Source organism: Corvus cornix, chromosome 1 (genome assembly GCF_000738735.6).
Source record: "Corvus cornix cornix isolate S_Up_H32 chromosome 1, ASM73873v5, whole genome shotgun sequence".
NCBI lineage: Eukaryota > Metazoa > Chordata > Aves > Passeriformes > Corvidae > Corvus > Corvus cornix.
The window spans coordinates 9,138,561-9,159,279 of NC_046332.1; the positions used below are offsets into that span (position 1 = coordinate 9,138,561).

At 37.7% G+C, this 20,719-nt stretch overlaps 1 protein-coding gene across 8 annotated transcripts in view; it reads left to right on the plus strand.

Moving 5' to 3' along the window:
- Positions 1 to 20,719, plus strand: part of ROBO1 (roundabout guidance receptor 1) — a 698,238-nt gene that overhangs the window by 616,557 nt on the left and 60,962 nt on the right. For 7 of the 8 annotated variants that reach the window (XM_039556121.1, XM_010399516.4, XM_010399517.4 and 4 more), the window contains 3 exons: positions 526 to 653; positions 16,241 to 16,249; positions 18,939 to 19,063. In XM_039556121.1, coding sequence (XP_039412055.1) covers positions 526 to 653; positions 16,241 to 16,249; positions 18,939 to 19,063 — 262 coding nt within the window. The remainder of the gene's footprint in view (positions 1 to 525; positions 654 to 16,240; positions 16,250 to 18,938; positions 19,064 to 20,719) is intronic. The other variant, XM_010399511.4, reaches the window with a different exon arrangement.

The following is a 20,719-nucleotide window of genomic DNA, read 5'->3' on the forward strand; positions in this document are numbered from 1 at the left end:
TTTAGGAGAAAAATCTACTTACCATAAACAGAAACACAGTGACTGCATTATACAAAAAAGAGAGAAAGGTGATGAAGGGAGAGAAATTGGTAAAAGGCCACTTTGTTCTTTAGGAAGAACAAAAAAGAATGAATTGTGATTTATCTTGGCTTTCAAGCAATTCTGATCTTCTTGGGAACAGTATTTTCTTGTCAACCATATTAATAAAAATCTTTCATTCAGTTGAGGAGTAATAGCTATTATTATATTTACTTGTTAAAAGAATTCTAACAAGATGTTCTGCATTAGGGCTTTGTGATTGTGTGCATATAATATCAGAATAAGGTTTTCAAATGCTTGGATATATTTTGTTTTTAAAACTTTATTTTACATTATCAGTTAATAAGTATTTATACTTTTTTTCCCTTATGGGAAATACAGAAATAAGAATATTTGAGAGCAAATCCCCCATATTTTTACCCTTTGCAGAAATTGTACAAAGTTCTGTTATTCCTATTCATTGTTAACTGCTATCTATATTTAAAGATACGAAATCCGTGATGATCATACCTTGAAAATCAAGAAAGTTATGGCAGGAGACATGGGATCGTATACTTGTGTTGCAGAAAATATGGTTGGAAAAGCTGAGGCGTCAGCAACTTTAACAGTTCAAGGTAAGAATGTTTCTTTGCAAAGAATGAAGTTGAATAAAGTTGTACTAGAATAAAGTTGATTTGATTTTTTTTTTTTTTTTTTTTTTTGTACAACAACTGTAGAGATAAAAAATGTGAAAATACAAATTTGGCTTGGGTTGTATTCCGAGGAAATGGAAACACTTCACGTGTAAGATTTTTTTAAGCAGTCTTTACAATACTGGGATGGGGAACTGAGTATGTTTTGAATTTTAGTTCTTCAAGTTCAGAATCATGTCATTTGCAATCTTTGTATCTGAAAAGCTAACAGAAAGAAGAAGGTCAGTGTTATAAGATGCATTGTTTTAATTCAAGGAGTTGCAAGTTCAAGTATCTGCCAAGTTTTTTCAATTAAATATAGTAGAGAAGCAGTGAATGATAAATCTCTTTGTGTGTCTTTTAATACACTAACCCAGACCACTGGAATTCCTGTTGCTTTTTCATTATAGAAGCGTATCGTAGCACTACTGTTTCTTTGTAAGATAAAAATTCAGTAGAGCTCAGTGAACTAATATGTATAAAAATCCTTCGCTGCCTTTGTATACACAATCCAGATGTTCACTATTCAGATAATCCCTCTCTTCCTTTCCTGGCTAGCAGACAGGCAATGATGTATCCTGGTGCTTTTTTCTAGGCACTGATGGTCCCTCTGTCCTTTTCTCTGTTCAGTGGGAATTAGTGATTATGGAGTTCTGGGGAAGTATAGGCTTAAAAGTATTTTATTTGGTAACAGGCCTCTATTTTGACACATTTACTGTAACAGGAAAGGTCTTGTCCTTACCCTGCTCTCCTTTATTCCACCAGAAACATTTGGTGTCCCTCTGTTAGGAAAGTATTGAATTCTTTTGTTGAGGCTCTCATAAAACCAAGAATTTTGAGATGTTCTGTTTTGTTCGTCACCATGATGTTTATACATCAAAACTGATACCTTATGTTTGTAAAATAACCAGCTCTCATGCTCAGTGTTGTAGAATAAAAGATAAACTTGTGAGCAGTAAGCACAGTTCATTCAAAGGAAGAAGGCTGAATTATTTTTTTAAATGGTGATTCGTTCTGAAGATCGTGTCTTAAATTAACTTAATCCTGTAAAATGTTACTATTTAGAAAATTTGCTTTAATGACTGGTTGTGCAGTTACATTTCTGGAAATAAGCTCTTGGTAGCCCTAATCTTTCATAGTCTATTCAAAATAATAAACAAAAAGATACTTGAAATCCCATTTAGGTTAATGGTGCTAATAGATATAAAATGACATAAGTATGCAGATGTTAGAAATCGAGTGAGATCTCTTTGATAATAAACTGGTATTTTTAAGGTATTTTTAAGATCATAGCCTAAGTCCTGATTCATCAAGATTTTTTAAGTGCTCGTATTACACAGTAGATATTTACATTGTGGCAGCTTTGCTCTGAGGATATTGTTATGGGATGATTTGTTTCCCAGTGTGAATGGATTGCCTCCTGAGCCATTTGTCTGCACTAATGTCTTCGTAGGAGGGATTGATGTGAGAAACTGTAATGTATAAGGACAATTTGTAGTTGGTAATGAAATAAATTATGATCAAAATCCATTTATTAGCGTATCTGAGAGACCGAGTTTTATGGGAGGAAAAAATACTCCTCTAGAAAATGCATTTTCCATTCAGATTTTTTCACATTTTTCTCCTTTTTTTGCCTTCTCCTCTTTTTCCCTCCTCTCCTCTTCCCTTGTTATAACTTTTTTTTTTTTTTCCTAAAGGGCCAGCTTTTTGACTATGCTCCATCTAGAAAAGTAGACTGATCTTGTTTCAATACCAAAATAACATTGTCCTGACTGTGCACACACGGGTCTTTGAATTTTTGGTTGGTTGTTTGTTTTTTATAATTTTATGATTTTTTGGGGTTGTGATTTAAGGAATGGAAATGACAAGTCTTTTCTGCATTTCTGGTTATCATCACATGATCTGTTGACTGTAGAATTTAGTAAATGTGTGTTTTGCTGTGCCAAATTGAGTTATTTTTGTTACATATTTGTAAACAGAGGGCTGCATTAGAAATCACAGCCTCAGACATTTGAGCTGCCACTGTGCAGGCATGTTAGATTAAGCAAAGGGCAAGGAGGGGTCTTGGCATGGGTTTGAATGGGTTAGGGTTATTTGTGGAGCTTTGGTTTGGGTTTTTTCCTCTTCAGTATCTCAGCAACAAGCTGTGGTGTTTCTGTGCCAGAGAAGGAATATGAGAGCTGTCAGTGGTGACCCCAGATGTGTGTCCGTGGCAGGAAAGAGACCGTCCCCATCTGTCAAGTGTCTGCACTGTAGGGCTGTGGCAGAGAGTGAAACGTGGCACCCCAGCAGACAGGGCTGTGAGCAGTGCTCTTCAGATCCTCAGGGTTGGCAGCACTGCTAAGAAAAGGATTAATCTTCTTCCCTACTCATCATTTCCACTCACACTGTGACTGACCTGTGTGTGCTTTCTCCTGTGGGGGGTTATCTGGGGTTCTAAAAGGCGCAGCGTGCAGCACCAGGGCAATTGAGATACGCAGCTGTCAGAGAGGTGTGGATGGGATGTGGTAAACAGCTAGCCTGGGGTCTCACAGGGAGCTGCCCTGGCTCCAGCAGGACCCCTTCCTCCTGCTCAGCTCTGCCTCTGCTCCGTGGAGCAGACCCTGCATGGTCCATGCATGGTTCTCTGTCTCAGGAATGCTCTTGGGAATGCTGCACAGCCACAGCGCTGCCTCTGAGCTGGGAGCTGGTCCAGGCCATGTCCCTGGACTAGGAACTGTCAGCTCAGATAGCTCAATTCTCCCTCTTTCTCTATAATAAACTGTTAACTGTAGAAAATACAGGAGAGGGGTGGGAATATCAGTTCCTTTTTATTGTTCTTCCTGCTCGTGGCACTGGTGTCACAGATGCTGGTTGTTGGAATTGCTGTTTTCTTCTATACAGGCTCCTAACTTTGGGGATCATAAGTGTTTCCTATATGCAGATGTTGTATTCTTATTGTGACTTCAGCCATATCCATAAGCCAGATTTGGAGTTCTGTATTGACATAGTGAAGTTTGAACCCTTCATTTAGTGTTCTAGTCCTGCAGCTAGGAAGCATTTCCATCCCTAAAACTGTCAAGTTATCTTATTGTCTCCTCGGAAAATTAAATAGTTAAGGAAATGTAATCCTGATGTTGTTTCCATATACCTAAAATTGGAGAGTTGAACCCTCTGTTTTCATTTTGCAGCAATGTGTACTGCATCTGTAAGGCATCCAGAGACATTGCTAAATACATGTGGAAACGTTTCGTTCAGGAGATGATTAATTATTAAATAAATACCTCAGTCAATACATAATGCCAGGAAGCAGCCCGGAGTACAATACATTATATTTTGCCAACACATTATATTTTACCAAGTAGCTGATGTGCTTCAGAAAAGGAAAAAAATGCCAGAAAAATGGCATTACTGGAACCAGTGGACTTCTCTCTTGCTCTAGCACTAAGCAAACTGGGTATATTTATTGTATTTATATTGTATTGTATTTGATGCATATGCTTTTCATGTTTTGTGTAGGTTTCTATTATGTGACTTGCTTAGTTTTATGCCTCAAAGCAGGACTGTAGGAAGTATAATATTATATATTTCATTATTACATATATAATTGAAAACAATGTTCCTAAGACACACAAAATTACCAAAAATGCAGACTTCAGAACTTCAGTACTAAAAGAGAATTAGTTTTACCGTTAATGCAAATAGAATTAGGGCTTCTTCAAGAATCTGCAAATTTCACATTTAACCATGAAAATGCTTTCAAGCAAATCTAAGAACCAAAGGTTTTACATATTTTCACCTACTTCCATTTGCTTTGCTCCCATTTGCAGTACTTAATTGGGCTTTTTTGACATCTAATTTTATAATAAGTTTATAATTTCTGGTGAAACAAGCTGTTCTTTCTGAAACAAGTGTAAGTTATGGCTCCAGTGGCAGCCCTACTGTGCAGCTGGCCAGGAACCATTATTGCAGTGACAGTGTAGATAAGACTCAGCAGGAGTTGGGAGAAACAGCTTGAGTGGGTCAGTTGACTTCAGGACTTCACAAGAGTGACACCAAAACCGTGGCTGTAGGTGACTGTGGTCAGTCAGCAGCAGACTGGTAGTGAGCAGTAATCTTTGAGGTCTTCTTAGCTCTCCTTCCTCGAGTAGAGGCTCTGGAGGAGCGTGCAATACTTGGTACAGGGCCCTGCCTAATACGCAGCTATAGCTGCAGCAGCAGCGACTGAACTGTAAAATGTAAATTCTGCCATTCAAAGGCACTAAACACATTTGGTGTTATCAGTTTGGCAGGAAAAAAGAAGAATTCCTATGGAAATTATACCGGCCAGTTCATATTTTACAGTGGCAGTCTCTGATACCAAGCCTTTTTAGATTATGATGTCTTTAATTTTAGGGTCAACAGAGCTTGTCTGCAAGGTAGATAGTGAGTGGAACTTTTGATAAGTGACTCCCAGCTGTGATTTTACTGTAGGAGTCAAATCACAAGGAATTTTAATCTGAAAAGGTGGCACATGCTTCAGGTCTGGAATTTCCTCCTCCTTCCACCTCCTCTTTGTGCAAAGTAGCTTCAAGGCACACAGTAAAAGACATCTATTTGATAAGGCTATTGGGAAGGGCTGAGAATACCACCTGGAATGAAAAGGAATAGGGTTTGCTCTTTCATCTGTGTGATAGCATATAAATGTTTCCACTGTGTCAGGCTGCTGCTACACATTATAAGTCGGCTGTAAATGTAATTACATTAAACATTAAAACAACAAGGACAAAATTCAGAATTTTATGGGATTACAGAAATGCTGTTGAGGTGTACAGCAATTATTATGTATTGTAGTGAACCCCTCACAGTATCAGGGGTGAATTTAACCACTGGAATTTTAAAACTAGGAATTGGATTTAAATCTGAACTCGTCTACGTGTTCTCTTTTTAAATCAGTGTTTCTTCCTTTGAAAGAACTGATTTGATGCCATATTCTGTCTTCAGTCCTGTGAAAAAGGAAGGAAGAATAATGATTGTCCCATGAACTTCAGGATTTTTTTAATTAGTAAACTTTTGGTAGGATGAATGGAGGAGACCATCTCCTGTGATTGCTATAGCTTAAAGAGCCCATTTCCCCCTTAATGACTGCTGTAAACCCTGATAGCATGTCAGATTTCCATCAAGGATCTGAGGAGTTTGACTGGCACCAATTTCTGGTGAAAGAATAGAAATCTTAAAAGTTAATTAGGAGGAAATGAGAGAACTGTCTGAAGAAGAGATTAGAACCCTGAAGGTTCTTGTATTACTGGTGCAAGTGATGAACACTAAGATTCCTGAAGCATTTCTAAAATAGGGATAAAAGGAGGAATCTGTAAATATTTTAATAAATAACTGCATCTATGTTTTTTATGTTTTAAATGGATGTTGGCTTTTTTTATTTGGTTTGGTTTGGTTTTTTTACGTAGAGTCATGCAACAGTGATAACAATATCATACAGGAATATAACACATAAAAACTTTTGAGATTCATTCCTGCAGTTTGGTACTTTGAAACAAGGACTTGAGACAGATGTTTCTGAAAAAGTAGAACAGAAGGACTCCAAATAATTTGGAGAAATGTTACTACAGAAATAAGTTGAAGCTAGAGGCTATTTCCTGCTGGAAGGGGTTTATTTACTGTATAGTTCTCAAAATTTGTGCATTTTAATCACTCAGTGAAGAGAATTGAAGCAAATAGGTTTGTGTAGCATACTTCAGCACTCAATTAAAAAAAAAGTAGCAACAAAAATCTGAAGGCTTTTTTCTAGTGTCTGAAATTTCCTAAATCCCATGGCTATGGAAAAAGCAATTGTTTTTGTATCAGGTTTCACTGCTGCAGACTTTACTTTCTGACTGCTGTTCACAGTCACATTTCAATAATTCTGTCTTTGGAATAGACAAAGTAGAATTTTACTACAAGTTGTTGAGTTTAAAGATTTTTGATTTTATGAATAAAATTAAATAGAATGCAAGGAATAATAACTTAAATTGGTTGTTCAGTAAACAGTACTTCTGCCATACGTTCATTCTGAAGTAAACATCGGCTTTATTAAATTGTGCTGAACATCCATAAAAAGGTAATACACACTTTATTTTTGCCTTGGTCATAGCCTGTGAGTAATACAGTGATTGCAGTACATTCCCTTATTTTTGTTAGTTTACATACATCAGTGAAGTCAGTCATCTCTAAACTGGTTTTAAGAAAAAAAATTAAAAATGCTGAATGACAGTGCATTCAAACATTATTTTAATAAGCTGTTTTGAGTGCCATTTGTTAGTATAAGTTGTGTTTTGTTTGAACACTAAAATGCGTTGTTGCTAGGTGCTGAATAACACTGAAGAACTGGTAGTAAAGAATTTTGCTGTCTTTATATGTGGACTTGATTGTCGCGTATGCTCAGTATCAGAATCTTCCAGTGTAAGAAAAGAAATTCCTTGGTCAGGCTACATTTTTAAATATAAATTATTATTTTCTGCAGCAGGTATTTTCATGCTCTTCTTGTCCCTATGACCACACACTAATTCCCAAAGTTTGGGATGACTGTTTTTTAAAATCCTTTTAAGTATGAAATAGGGTGACAGGACAGAGAAACAGAAAAACAAAACTGTCTGGAAGGACCAGGTTGCTTGTTTTGTTCTCATAAATGCTCTGTGCTCTCTAAACACAGCACTAAAGGGGATCCTGTTCTCTTTTCATCGTTCTCCGGCCTGTGAGAGCCCACTTAGGATTTGCACCTCCTCAAATTAGACAGCTGCTCTCTTTTGACACAGTTAAGGTCACACATTGGGTCTCAGTACAGAGAAGGAAGTCACCTGAGAGTTCTGGTTTTGTCCAGCTGTCCACCAGCAAGGTCTGATGGCCCTTTCTGTACCTCTTCTTCCAGAGTTCTTCACTGCTAAGAACTTGCCAGATATTTTCTTTGAAGCATATAACCTAACTAAAGTCTAAAGTGCAGAATATCTTTGCTAGTGTCTCTAGACCATCATAGCTGCAGCAACACTTTTGTTTCAGACTACCAGCAACTTTGGATAGCATTGTCATCTTTTGACAGAGAGCTGTATGAAAATCAGGCTAACTGTCCCTGGATTTTTTAGTTTTACTTTGTTTTTGCTGATCATCCTTATTTCCTAAAGCATCTTCCCATTTCCCATTTCTGCCTCTATGACAGTAAAACTTCCTGGTATGTGGTGGGTAGTCTGGCTTGCATAGAATTCTTGTATGTGGTAATTTTTGCTACCTATAATTAAAATTTGTTAATATGTCACAGTTACCTTCCTGTTAACATTATTGAAAAGTAAGTTGGGCTGTTAGTGTAGACTTGGGTTGTTTCTATGTGGGGGGTATGGCATCCCCATGAGAAAAAATCCAGATTTATTTTGAAATAATATGTTTCAGTTGACGGTATTCCTCACTGAGTATTGCATGCCCAAAACAACATTTTTTAATGATCACAAGTTAGTGCACTGCAGAGATTTATTGTCCTTCCATTTTTAGTGTGTGTTGGTATCCGTTGATCATGGGCCTTGGCCACTTTTCACAAATAGCTTTAACTTGTTATAAGAAGGTTGCTATGGATTTCAAGTTCTCCTTTCCAAGAAGTACTCTGTGCTATCATAAACAGCTGGGGAAAAAATCCTACTCAGTTTCCTTTTCAGCTCTACTATCTTTAACTATAAGTCAAAAAAATGCAGTAGGAAGCTCCTAAGAATTCTTCAAATAGTATCTATCTATCATAATCTTTTTGTACTTCTACACAGTTTATTTAAAATTCATCTTTTTTCACTCTTTTAAAAGGCTTTAGTATAAATATTTGTAGTCACGACTACTTAGATTGCAGCAGTGCCTAAAATTACCTCAGTTCATTTAGAACTCGGGGGAAGACAACTGAAAAGAGAAGCCTGGGAAACAGGACTTCACAGTTTACCACTTTACTCTAGTTTTTAAATAGATAGAATCAGACTCCTCATAAGAGTGCTCTCTAAGTTATACTTGGTTTACAGTGTGCTTTAGGAGGATCCAGAGCAAGGAAGGGGGAAGGTAGACTAAGAGAGGAACTTCTGGAAAATCTTAAATCCCCCTCTCTCCCTCTCTTTCTTCTACCCTCTGTGTTTCAGATTTCCATTTGTCACGTCAAGGCAATGACTACAGGATTTATACACGTTTTAAATTGTGTACTACATGTATTAACCTGAGAAGTGCTGCCTGTAGGCTGCATTGCAAAGCCTATTTCCACTTTTTTGGTTTTTATCATAGAAATCTTCACTGAATCTTGCAGGAGGACAGATTATGATCCGTCTTATTTTTTTGCTAGTATCAATTGCAAAGCAAAAAGTCTCATATGAGTACATGTCACACGCTGTTATCTTCATACAAATTTTTCTCTGAAGGTTCCTCTCACACATGTGTGGACAAACAGGCACACTTGTGTAGCCCTTTTCATTGTGATTTTTTAAAGGGAAAATTCATTACCCTGCTGTGAATCAGATTTTAAGATAATACAGTTACATGATTGATACACAGCTGAAATAGAGCCAGATTTTACTGTCCAGCCCCTTGAATCAGAGTTGAAGAAGGAAACACCTCTCAGCTTAAATTAAGTCTCAGAATGGCCAGAAATCCATAAGGAGTCAATGCCATTTGATTGCTCTTGAAATGAGAATAGCACCCAAGAAGGAGGTTTGATTAATGCACAGATCTTGTGGTGTTTATTAGCAGAGGGTGGGGTTTAAACCACCAAAGAGAGAAGAGGAGCTTTGAGACAATTTAATGTCAATAGGGAAAACTAAAAGCTCTTGAAAAAAATTGCTTTTTGCTTCTGCGGCAAAGCTGGGAGCAGGCACAGGAGAGAGAATCACTGATTTTGGATCCATGGTGCTTGAAGCTCATCTCTCAAATTGTTTCTGGAGTTGATGATGTTGAGCCGCCAGGCTGCATGTGTTACGTTGTCCATGTTTAGGGGTGTTTCAAAGCCTTAGCCTGGTCTGTCTCTCTCTGTGGTATGTGCAGCAGCTCCAGAAGCACTTATATTTCCAAGGCTCTGTCTGTCCTGTCAGCACCAAGGAGCGACACTTGCCTTTTTTCCTGGTCAGACCACTTTCCCCTGGAGCACGCCAGCTCTCCTGAGTGCACACAGGCGCCGGCTCTTTTCCTTTGGGTTTCAAGTCCAGAGGCGCAGACTAAATCCAACCTTCAGGCATGTGCCATGTGCTGAGAAGGAGACTGTGTATTCTGTCCACATGGTCAGAGGCAGTGTCAGGATGATGATGTGACTAGCAAGTTTCCAGACTGCAGCTGCCTTGAGGCTTCTGGAGGAAGTGCACAGTGACAAGTGCAGCTGGCAGCCCCCCAGTACCCTGAGAGTGGCACTTTCAGTGCAGGGCATAAACTCGACCCAGTCTGTCTCTGTGTTACTGCCCAGCACAAGTGTTGTGGTTTAACCCAGCTGACAACAAAGTACCACACAGCTCCTCAATGCCCCTCCACCAAGTGGGATGGGGAGGGGAATCAGAAAAAAACATATCAAGCAAACAAACAAAACCCAGAAATTCGTGAGTTAAGAACACTTTAATAATTGAAACAAAGTAAAATATGCTAATAATACTAATGATAACAAAACCAATAATAGCAATGAAGAGAGAGAAAAAAATAAAATCCAAGAGAAACAAGTGATGCACAATACAATTGCTCACCATCTGCTGACTGATGACCAACTTCCCCCTGAACAGCAGTCAGCAGCTCCCACCCAGTTGTCACCAGTTTAAATACTGGGCATCATGTTCTACATCATACAGCATCCCTTTGGCCAGTTCAGGTCAGCTGTCCTGTCCATGCTCCCTCCCAGCTTCTTGTGCCCCTCCTCACAGGCAGAGCATGAGACACTGAGAAGCCCTTGACTTGGGATAAGCACTGCTCAGCAACAACCAAAACATCGCTGTGTTATCAGCATTACTCTCATACTGAATCCAAAACTCCGCACTGCACCAGCCACTAAGAAGAAAATTAACTCAATCCCAGCCGGAACCAGGACAACCTGACTGGTCTTCAGTGTTCAGACAGAAGAGGAAATGTGGATCAATTGTAAACAAAAATAAATAAATACAAATTTAAAAAAACCCTACAAAACTCCTGGGAAGTATGTTGAGGAAAGCAGCACCTAATTGATACTGATATTTTCCCTGCATTAACTTTTCTGTCTAAACCTGAAACATTTTTATAGGTTTCTAAATTTAATTCTAAAGGTGACCTTAAATATCGGAATTATTTTTCCAACTGATAAGTCACCTGTTTCTCTCTTAATTTCATTCTTCACATTACAATTACAGAAGACAATTAATCTCTTTTTGTTCCGATCAGATTTTTATCTTCTTGGGTTTGGTAAATTTGAAGTTGCTGTAGTCACTTATTCCTTTAAACTTAAGAAGTGCTTATTTGACAAATCAGCAATCTAAAGTAGAATTTTTCCACTCATCATAAATAGAATAAACCACGATCACTCCCTTGCTGGGGGTTTGGAGTTACATGTCATCACTTTTGATTTGAGACATCAAAAAATCTCATGTAAACATTTTGCCTCAGCTCTGTGGCTGTGGCGTGCTTGGCGCCAGACTGTGAGACAGACCTTTCCTCAGAAGTTTGTGCTGCACTGTGTCAGACTTGATGCTCTGGGACCATGCACTGTGAAAGCATTCATGGTGAGTAAGGGTGGCCCAGGCTGTCTTACATGAACGTGAGCTTTAGCAGAAAATCTGGGAAAATATGAATTGTGTGTATATGTATGTACACCTCAAGAAGTGACAGCTGAAAATAGAGTCCAGTTAGGATGAAAAGTGATACACCCCGATTCTTGTGTACTGTACCTGGTGTTACTTTCCTGTATTTTTCACAGGCTGAAGCCAGGAGGCAGCTGAATGGCAGCATTTATATCTTTTTTCAGGACAAGAGATTCAGGCCTTTGTTTATTTCTCTGTAGAAAGTGATACTTCCCACAAATGACTGCAGAGAGATGTGCATATCAAGGATATTGAGAGTTTCAGATTGCTTTGATAAGAACAAATAGCCTACAAATCACCAGACAGGAAATGGAACATGGCACATTGTCTTAAACTATCTCCCTTAATAATAGTTTTTGCAAAACACCAACATAAATATCTGTTAGTCATGTTGCAGGGAGGAACTCAACGGTCCTCATTCAGATACTTGAACATAAAAAGTATTTCATTAGATTTCAGAGTTTAGCAGGATTAGCAATTAAACTTATTTTTGAATATAAGATGTTGGCAGCTTTTTTTGCTGAGTTTTTGTTCGGAATTGTTCAGAATTTTTTGTTTGTTGGTTTTTTAAGGGGTGAAAAGTCAGTTTGACCAGTTTGCTGAACATACTCAGACTCTCACATTTCCTCTACATGTGACTCTAGTACCCAAATTTTCTGTACCCACACATTTCAGACAGAGGTCATAAACTGGGGGTTTCTCAGATGTTTATTTCATATGACGATGACAGACAGCTGAGTTTCAGCTCCCTGACAGATAACACAGCAATCTCAGTGCTATCTCTGTTTCTAGCTCTGCAGTTTCTCCCCTCTCACTGTCTAGTCTGTACCCAGCCAATCCCATTGGAAATTCCAGCTCCTCATTCCCCTGTGTACTCCAGCACATCTGCTCATGCTCCTCTTCCATCTCCTACCACTTTGTTTCTACAGCACATTCAATCTCTGCTATATTTCACTTGAACTGGGATTAATGTATCACAAAATTACTTGAAAGGAATCTGAATTTCATTGTGACTGCCAGTTCCTAGATTAGTCACAATGGCCAAGGATTGATACATAAGCTAATGATTTGGTATGATTGTTGTAGGTCATTACTGGCCTGAAAATGTAAAATGTTTAGTTTCTCTGGTGCACAGTTATACTTCCTTGCTTCTTTTGTAATAACCTCTATGAGTGTCCAGCAGTCCTTGAAGACATGAAGATTTTTTTTTAATAATCAGAAGTGAAACACATGGATCTTAAATCAAAAGTATTCAGCTTGTGTCAGTTAAATAACAGGGTATCTCCTGAGCACCTGGAAGGTATTTGTAAATAGTAATAGTGAGAACAGTAATTAATGAGTATTTAACATGCTGAACAAAATACTCTTTAGTGGTTAAGTACCACCTTGGATCTTAAGATCTCAAAAGCATCTTATTAGTATACAGAAATGAAAATTCCTGTAATTTTACTCCTTTTGAGACAGATAATTGCTGCCACAGCTATCAAGTATGGGGTACTTGAGGTTTCTAGCTTGCCTAATGTCAGACTAAGAAATGGACGCAACACTGTAATGTTTTGTTCTAAATATGAGGAAACCAGTGAGTTCTTGAGAAACACTAGACCAACATTTGCATTCACTTCTGTCAGGAGAGCTACAAAACATGTCTTTTTGAGATGTAGGCATTGCACACAGCACGCTGAGGTCTCATATGAGAGACACCCAGGGTGAGACCGACCCAGGCTCATCCCAGCAATGCGTGGAGGGAGCACAAGAGACAATGGATTTAAGTTGAAACAAGGCAGATTGAGGCGGCATATGAGAAGGCATTTCTTCACTGGCTGGACAGCCAAGCAGCAGAGTGGGTTGCCAGAGTCTGTGCATTGTTATTCCTTGAAATTTTTCAGGCCCTGACTGGATCAATCCCTGACTCACCCTGTATCTGACCCTCTTGAGCAGGAGGTTGGAATGGAGACCTCTGAGGTTGCTTCCAACCTGATTATCATAGGAACCTGCAAAGCTACATCTGTCAAATTTAATAGTTGCTCCATTAACATCTGGCAACTGTACTAGGCTATAGTTTAAGTCCTAAAACTGCAAATCCCTACTCCTGTGAGCGGATTTAATGATACCAATAGTCCCAGTGAGGTTGATGGGATTGCTGGAAAGAGTAAGGCATTAAAAGATCACGTCACTAGTCTGGAAACCACTTTTCTTTTGGTTTTTGTTCAGTGACTGGACACGTCTTCCCTGAAAAGCCTTGCATGTCAAGGAAATTATATGAAAGGCCAAAAATACTATTCCTTTGGTAGTTGTGGTTTCACATGCTGACTTCCTGTCTTTACAAACAGGTTATTCCACCTAATTGCCATGTGAAAAGCCATGATTAACACAGGGAAAATTAATTTACTTTGTAATTGAAAGTGGTGTCAAATAAAATACGCTATAATAGAGGAAAAGCTATTCGTTTCTCAGTTTTAGTAACCTTAGATATCAATAGCCTGCAAATCAAACTAAGAATGTGGTCTTTGTTGTAGATGTTGCTATTATTGTTGTTCTTTTAAACCACATGATATCCCTCTGACAGAATTGTTTAAATTTTTCTATGAAACTTCACCCTTTCCACAGATTTGCAACCAATGTGATTCCCTGTTTCTACAGGGATTTACTTTCATGTATCAGTATCCCCTCTGTTTTCACAGGTGGGCAAAAAACCATATTTGCTTGACAGGGTTATTTTTGGCCTATAGTAAGAAATGTCTAATAAAAAGAAAAGGGGAAATTCAGCACTTCAAAGTTAATTTAATTTGTAGAAATATAATTGAGCACCCAAGAAAGGTTTCTCTCTGTTAGGCCTTTTCCAGTGAGTTTTCAGTAGAGGACTTGAGCAGCTCTGCATTGCTACTGAGGAGGCTGAACTTTCTTGGCACTACTCAACTAATGGAAACCAGATAATTCAGAGTTGTTTCCTCTGTGGAAGAATTGCATTCCATTAAGTCTCTTATCAGGCTGTTTCATGTACAATGAGTTGTGTTTTATGGAGAATCATTTCTAATTCCAGAGTACGTCAGATTGCAATTGCAAGTTTAGCAAAGAGTTTTTCAGTTAAAAAGTAATGATTACTGGGAAATAGAGTTACACAAGAGCAAGAGCACCTGGGAGCTGAACCTTGGGAAGAGCAGATTTCTCTCAGGAATTCGTGTGTAGTATTTCTTGGCCATTGCTCTTAGGAATTGCAGACTTGCAGATAATCCAAGCAGAGTAATGCATGCTGATTTTCTTTTTGAGAAATACCACTTAAGGCTAGTGCACATCCAGAACAATTCTTTAAAACTCAAATCTTTGGAAAATGGTAATTTCATCTTCCTCTATTTCAGATTATTTCCCTAAAAAAAAAGTCTCTTATGATATAAAACTCAAATCTATTTGATCTGGGTTTGGCATATGCAGTTGCAGCTTCTTGTGTTCAGCATGTTCCAAATTCCAATATTATATCTGATTCTCTTTCTGCTTCATTTTCATAATACAGCTGGAGCCCTCTGTATTTATCAGAGCAGGAGGCCAGGATTCCTCATGCCTGATGAATGTTGGCAAAGTGGATGTTACTGATTTTCTGCATGTGTTTATCAGGGGATGGTGATTTGAGGGTGCTTAGCTACTCAATGCGAAAGTGTGCCCTTGCTGAACAAGAGTGGGTTTACTCTCAGCATAAAATGATAAGACCAAAGTGAAGCATGCTTTTAAAAACTATATATTTTTTGACCTTTACTGCAACTATCACCAATTAACCTTATTTTATTTACTTTTTTTTTTTTTTGGTTGGTGTATGTTTTCAAAATGCATTGCTTCTTGCTTTTGATTTTCTATCTGTTCTTTCTGTCACTAAGATGAAGTTGGAATACTTTCTAACAGGCCTTTCTTTTATAAGCAAAGTTACCTTACCAGGATCTGAGCCGTTGCAAAGTTTATGAAAATTTTGAACTATGGTTGAAGAATAATTTAACATTTTATAATTTACCAGTGACGATTTCCATTGAAAAATCTAGTATTTTGCAGTAAATGTTTGGTTTTGAATATTTTAATGAAATTCAGGTTTTGGGGACAAAAAAAAGGGTTAAGAATCTTTTCAAACTAGTTTTAATTGTGGTTTACTTTGCATTTACAATTTAATAGTGAGCCTTATGACTGTGACACAGCAATCCTATACTAAAGAGATTCATGTGTGGCCTAAATGCCTTAGCATATTATTAATTTTTTTAATAAACTTTCTTTTTTAATAGATATTAACCTCAGAAAAATATATTCCATTTGTAAATGTTTGGATGCTTAAGAAAGGCTGTAAATGTTACTGTTCCATTTCAGCAATGTTGCAGATTGATATTTACTGGAGATTTTAAGTTAATTTTACCGTAGAAAGATCTTGGTGCAGAGAAATAATGATAATGTGGAAAAAAAGATACTCCAGGTACACATCAGTTCATTAGAAAGGCTTGGAGTAGAACCCAGAGTGACTGACGAGTATTTCAGTCCCCCATTTTCCTCTACCACCTACTTTCAGTATTTGATAGAGACTGCTGCTTAAAAATCAAATTGAAAATATGTTGTTCAACATTTTAAACCTATTTTTCATATATCAGAATATATGTTTGCTTTCTAAGGTCCTTACCAAGGATCCATTTTTTTTATTTTATTTTTTTTCAAATTTTGCTTTATTCTTTGCTTTGTTTCATGTCTGTTCAATTTTATTTATTCCATGTTTTCTTTTTGTTTTGTTTTTGTTTTTAGTTGTGTCTGGTAAGTTGAAATTTTATTGGCCATCTTCTAGTCATCGTATCACTGTGACGGGAACTTCTCCTCCCCTTCCCATCCATCCCCCTCCATGTCCTCCAACCAGTCAGCTCCCATCCTTTACTTGTTATTGGCAAGACACATCGAACAGAATAAATTCTGCATGAAGTATGGGTAACTTAATGGCAAAGAGAAAGGTAATGGGTTGCAAACTTTCTGTCTGTTTTTATATGATGTAACGAGTCAAATCCTAATGCCTCCTCTCTTCAGTGACTGCACGGGTTGAGCTTCAGAGTGTGCTAAAAAAATCGCATTTGGTTAAAAGTTTTCTGGGATAAAAATTGTTCTTTTCTTATAGAGATTAATTTCTTGGCATCTTTTAAAGTCTCATCATTGCATACCACATGTATGTGACCCAAGGTGTGAAATCAGACTGATATTAAAAACAAAAGGCAATGAAAAAGTTTCCAGTACAGTTAACATAGAATGGAATTTAATAATAGTTTCACTTAACCCTGTTTAATTCTTCTAACATTGAAGCTAGTAAGATTTTTATTATTTACCTTAATGGCAATAGATTTAGAATAATACACATATGGGCAATATGCATATATATTTAGAGTAGTATCCATACAAAATATGTATTTAAAATAATACCTAGAGAAAGATGTACCTACTTACATTTCATAAATTCTACCATGGCTGCCTATGAGACTAAATTCCCCCTTCTTTTTTGTGTTAAGTAGTCCCTGAATGGTCATCTTGAGGTACTGTAACCACAACCATTCAACTATTTCTCCAGTGGTCAGAACCATTTCAATCTCTTTATAGTTGCACCTGTCCTGAAGTTCAATGAAATCTGAAACCTCATCAATCCTCTGCACTAGCACAGGATTTAGAAACCCTCGGTTCCATATTGTGTGGCATTGTGTCACAGACTAGTGCAGAACCAGCCAAGCCCTAAATTTAACTATATGCTAAATTTATTCTTGTTATTAGAATCTAGCAGCATAACAAAGGTGCTTCACCCTCATCTCCATTTCCCCCTCATGCCTCACAACCCTGTGGCAAACCCCCAGCCAGTTCTCCCTCCCTTCCAAATGAAGCATGCTGTCATGTCAAAGCCTTCCCACATCTTCTTCCAAGGTACTGGTTGAATGTCTCGGAGCTAAATGTTTTGAAGTCTGCTAATTACAGTAGGTCAATCTTGGCTTCACTTGGCAAACATGCATAGTTTCTTATCTAAGGAAATGCTAGGAAAGGTAGCATTTGCATCCAAATGTAGACAGCAGTTTTATGCTTCAAAAATTCCTCTCAAAGCAGGAGTGTCGTAGGAAGAATCTATTCTGATATGAACTCGCCAGGAAGCAGAAACAAGGCATGGGGAACAGATAACTGCAAAAATTGGCCCACAGAAACACTGAAAGAGATTTTTTTTTTTTTTAAAGACTTAAGTGTTATTGAATCTATTCTAGATAAAGCTACTACTGCTGGGTGTTTATAAAACACATCTTTGCATTACATATGTTACGTTGTTTTTAAGGGAAAATCTTGTGGAAACATCATTGTTCACAAGGGAAAAAAAAGGAATTAAACAAAAATCGCTTGATTTCTTAAAGTCAGATACAAAACATGCCCTTTATTCTCAAACCAGAGAAGAGGGAGAGCATAATTAGTTTCAGACAGATGATCAGAAGGAATTGGAAATTAATAAATAAATGGGCTTTCATTTAATGCACATTTTTTCAAGAAGCAGGAGTTAACAGCCTATAGAACATGCTAGATTTTTTCCTCTGCTAGCATCACCAAGCTATCTAATATCATCTATGCTGATTTTTTTTTTTCATGTGACTGACATGATTTTTTGACATTCTCTTTACTACTGGATGAAGGGGTTGTTGAAGTCAGTATAAATCAAACAATGCTGGCAGTATTTATAATGTTAGGCTGAGCAGATGTTTCAAATTTGCCTTCATTTGCATTTATATTTTGTTTGAACATGCTCTTACCTATGTAAATGAGGAAGACATTTAGCTCTGCTGTTCCTTTAAATTCAGTCCTTCTCAGTGTGTTTGAACTGGAGATTTTTAAGTGGTTATAATTTGAATAGTATTTCTTGGGCTTTTGACTTCAAGTTTTTTTGAGACTATGACTACATCAAAAGTCTGTTATATAAGCACTTAAGGGCTTTTTCTCTCCTCAACTTTCCTAAGCCAGAGATGATGAGTTTTGTGTGTGTAAGCCTGAATTCATAGTTACTCAGCAGTGTGTCTTGCAGCCCTTAACAAAGTATGGCCCCTGGGCCAGTTGTCTCTCAAAGATTTCTCCATTCTGGCTTGCAGCCCTATTCCTCCTTTAAGAACCAAATTGTAACAGATTTGTTTGTATTGGTGACTGTTGCTCTGCAAGTTGTCTCATCAAGCTGGTGGGACTTATTTCCGTGTACCCCGGGTCAGCACTAAAAGCACATGTTGCACAGTCAGAGTTTTAACTGGGAGGTCCAGACACAGAAAAGATGATCTGACTGGTGCTGAAGCTGTGGCTGTTAGAGACTGGTGGTGTCTTTGTGCTGCCTCTCCTTATTAAAGAGACTTCACTGTTCTGGTTTATACCATTTAAAGTCAGGAGGAAAATTGTTCTTTCAAATGAGCTGATGGCAGTGTGATTTATTTCTTTTTTGGTGTTTTCCTTTCAGAGCCTCCACAGTTTGTTGTAAAGCCTCGAGACCAGGTAGCTGCACTGGGGAGAACAGTAACTTTCCAGTGTGAAGCAACTGGAAACCCTCAGCCAGCCATCTTCTGGCGGAGAGAAGGGAGTCAGGTAAAAAAGCCCTTCTGTCCTCCTTCCTGGCAGTTTCTTGAAGAGATGATTTCACATGAGAGAAGAGTATTTTAATTATTGTTTTAAAGATGTGGAAAAGAAGCTTAGAGCTTGGAGATGCTGGATACTTATTCTTTACTTCTAAGTCACATGCATGCTAAGTGATGTCAGCCTTAGTGGAAAGGTTATCTATGTTTTGCTGTCTCCCATTTTCTCCATGAATGTAAAAATAAATCTGTGAATCAACTGGAAACATTCCATGTTTCACTACTCCGATAATGTCTTTCACCTAACAGGGAGAACTTCTAAGAAATGGAGAGATGACTTATGCTGAAATTGGTTGAACCCCCAAACACTGCCAGATTTTCAGAAAGTTTGGCTTTGGGTTTATGGTGCAGCTGTTAGTTTGCCACGTGTTTTTGAGTTTCTGGCAAACTAAACCATTTGCTGCATTGATCTCCATCACTGCATGGGTAGGACTCTAGTTCTGGGCTGAGGAGAACTACTTTCCCACTCTATCAGTTGACTGACAGACCATACCTGAATAGGTCACTTTTTCTCCCAGGTTCCTTATTTGAATGGGAGGGAAAATTATTTTCATCTTCTTTGTAAAGGATCTTAAAAGCCAGTGGATGAAACACAATACAGCACAGAAAGAGAATTGCAGTTTTCTTTCAAAGTCATCTTTTGAAGGAGGGATGTGACACAAAGTATTCTTTATTGGAAGGAAAGAAGGAATATGGGATTCTGGTTCTCCTGTGAATGAAGGAATGAATGGTGCAAGAGTATATGACAGGGTTCTTTGTGTTACGAAACAATAGGGCAGAGAAATTGAGAACACTTGGAAATGGGCTTCTTTACTCCATTTGCAACATTTCTGTCTGAATACCTAAGTACAACTAGACTGCTAACTAAATTTAGATGGTAATCTTCAGTGGTGTATTTATAGCAGTATATTATGCTTCTATTCCATTTATTTATTTATTTATTTAGCCATATGTTGTCTAGTACATCTTTGTTTGGTTTTGGTTTTTTTTTCTCATTTTTGACTCTGCTGAGTGGTGACCACTTGTGATGATTGAGAGAAATGAAAGAGGAGGTCAATGAATAGGGTTTGCTGATATGGAGAATATTGTGTCCAATTCTTTTGGACAGTTTTTGAAAATGCAAAATTTAGTTAGCCAAGAAAAAGAGGTAAATATAACCTCTGTGATCTTGAAGTATTCTCGTTCACAAGTTGTTCAGCCAGAGGTAGGAATTCAACCCTCAACTGATTTTTGGTAAATACTACGTACTTTATACACAAACTATCTAAATAGGCATAGGATTTAATTCTGTGTTATAAGACTTCTCATAAAACACAAGCACTCTGTTCAGAGAGACCTACAGAACATCTCTTTTTTAAAAACTGCTCCATTGGTAGGAAGGCAAATGTTAAAATACAGATAAATAAACCACCATCTGCATTTAAATGAAAGAAAATGAATGCCTTGGAGCAAGTTCTAAAAAGAACATTAAAGCAAATGACTGAGGTTCACCACAGTTGCTTGCACCATTGCGGTATCTGTACATTTCACATCTTCACTAGACTCTGTTATACTTTGTGCAAAGTCCAGTATTGATCCTAGAGAGTGTTATTGGAATCCAAGAAGTCTT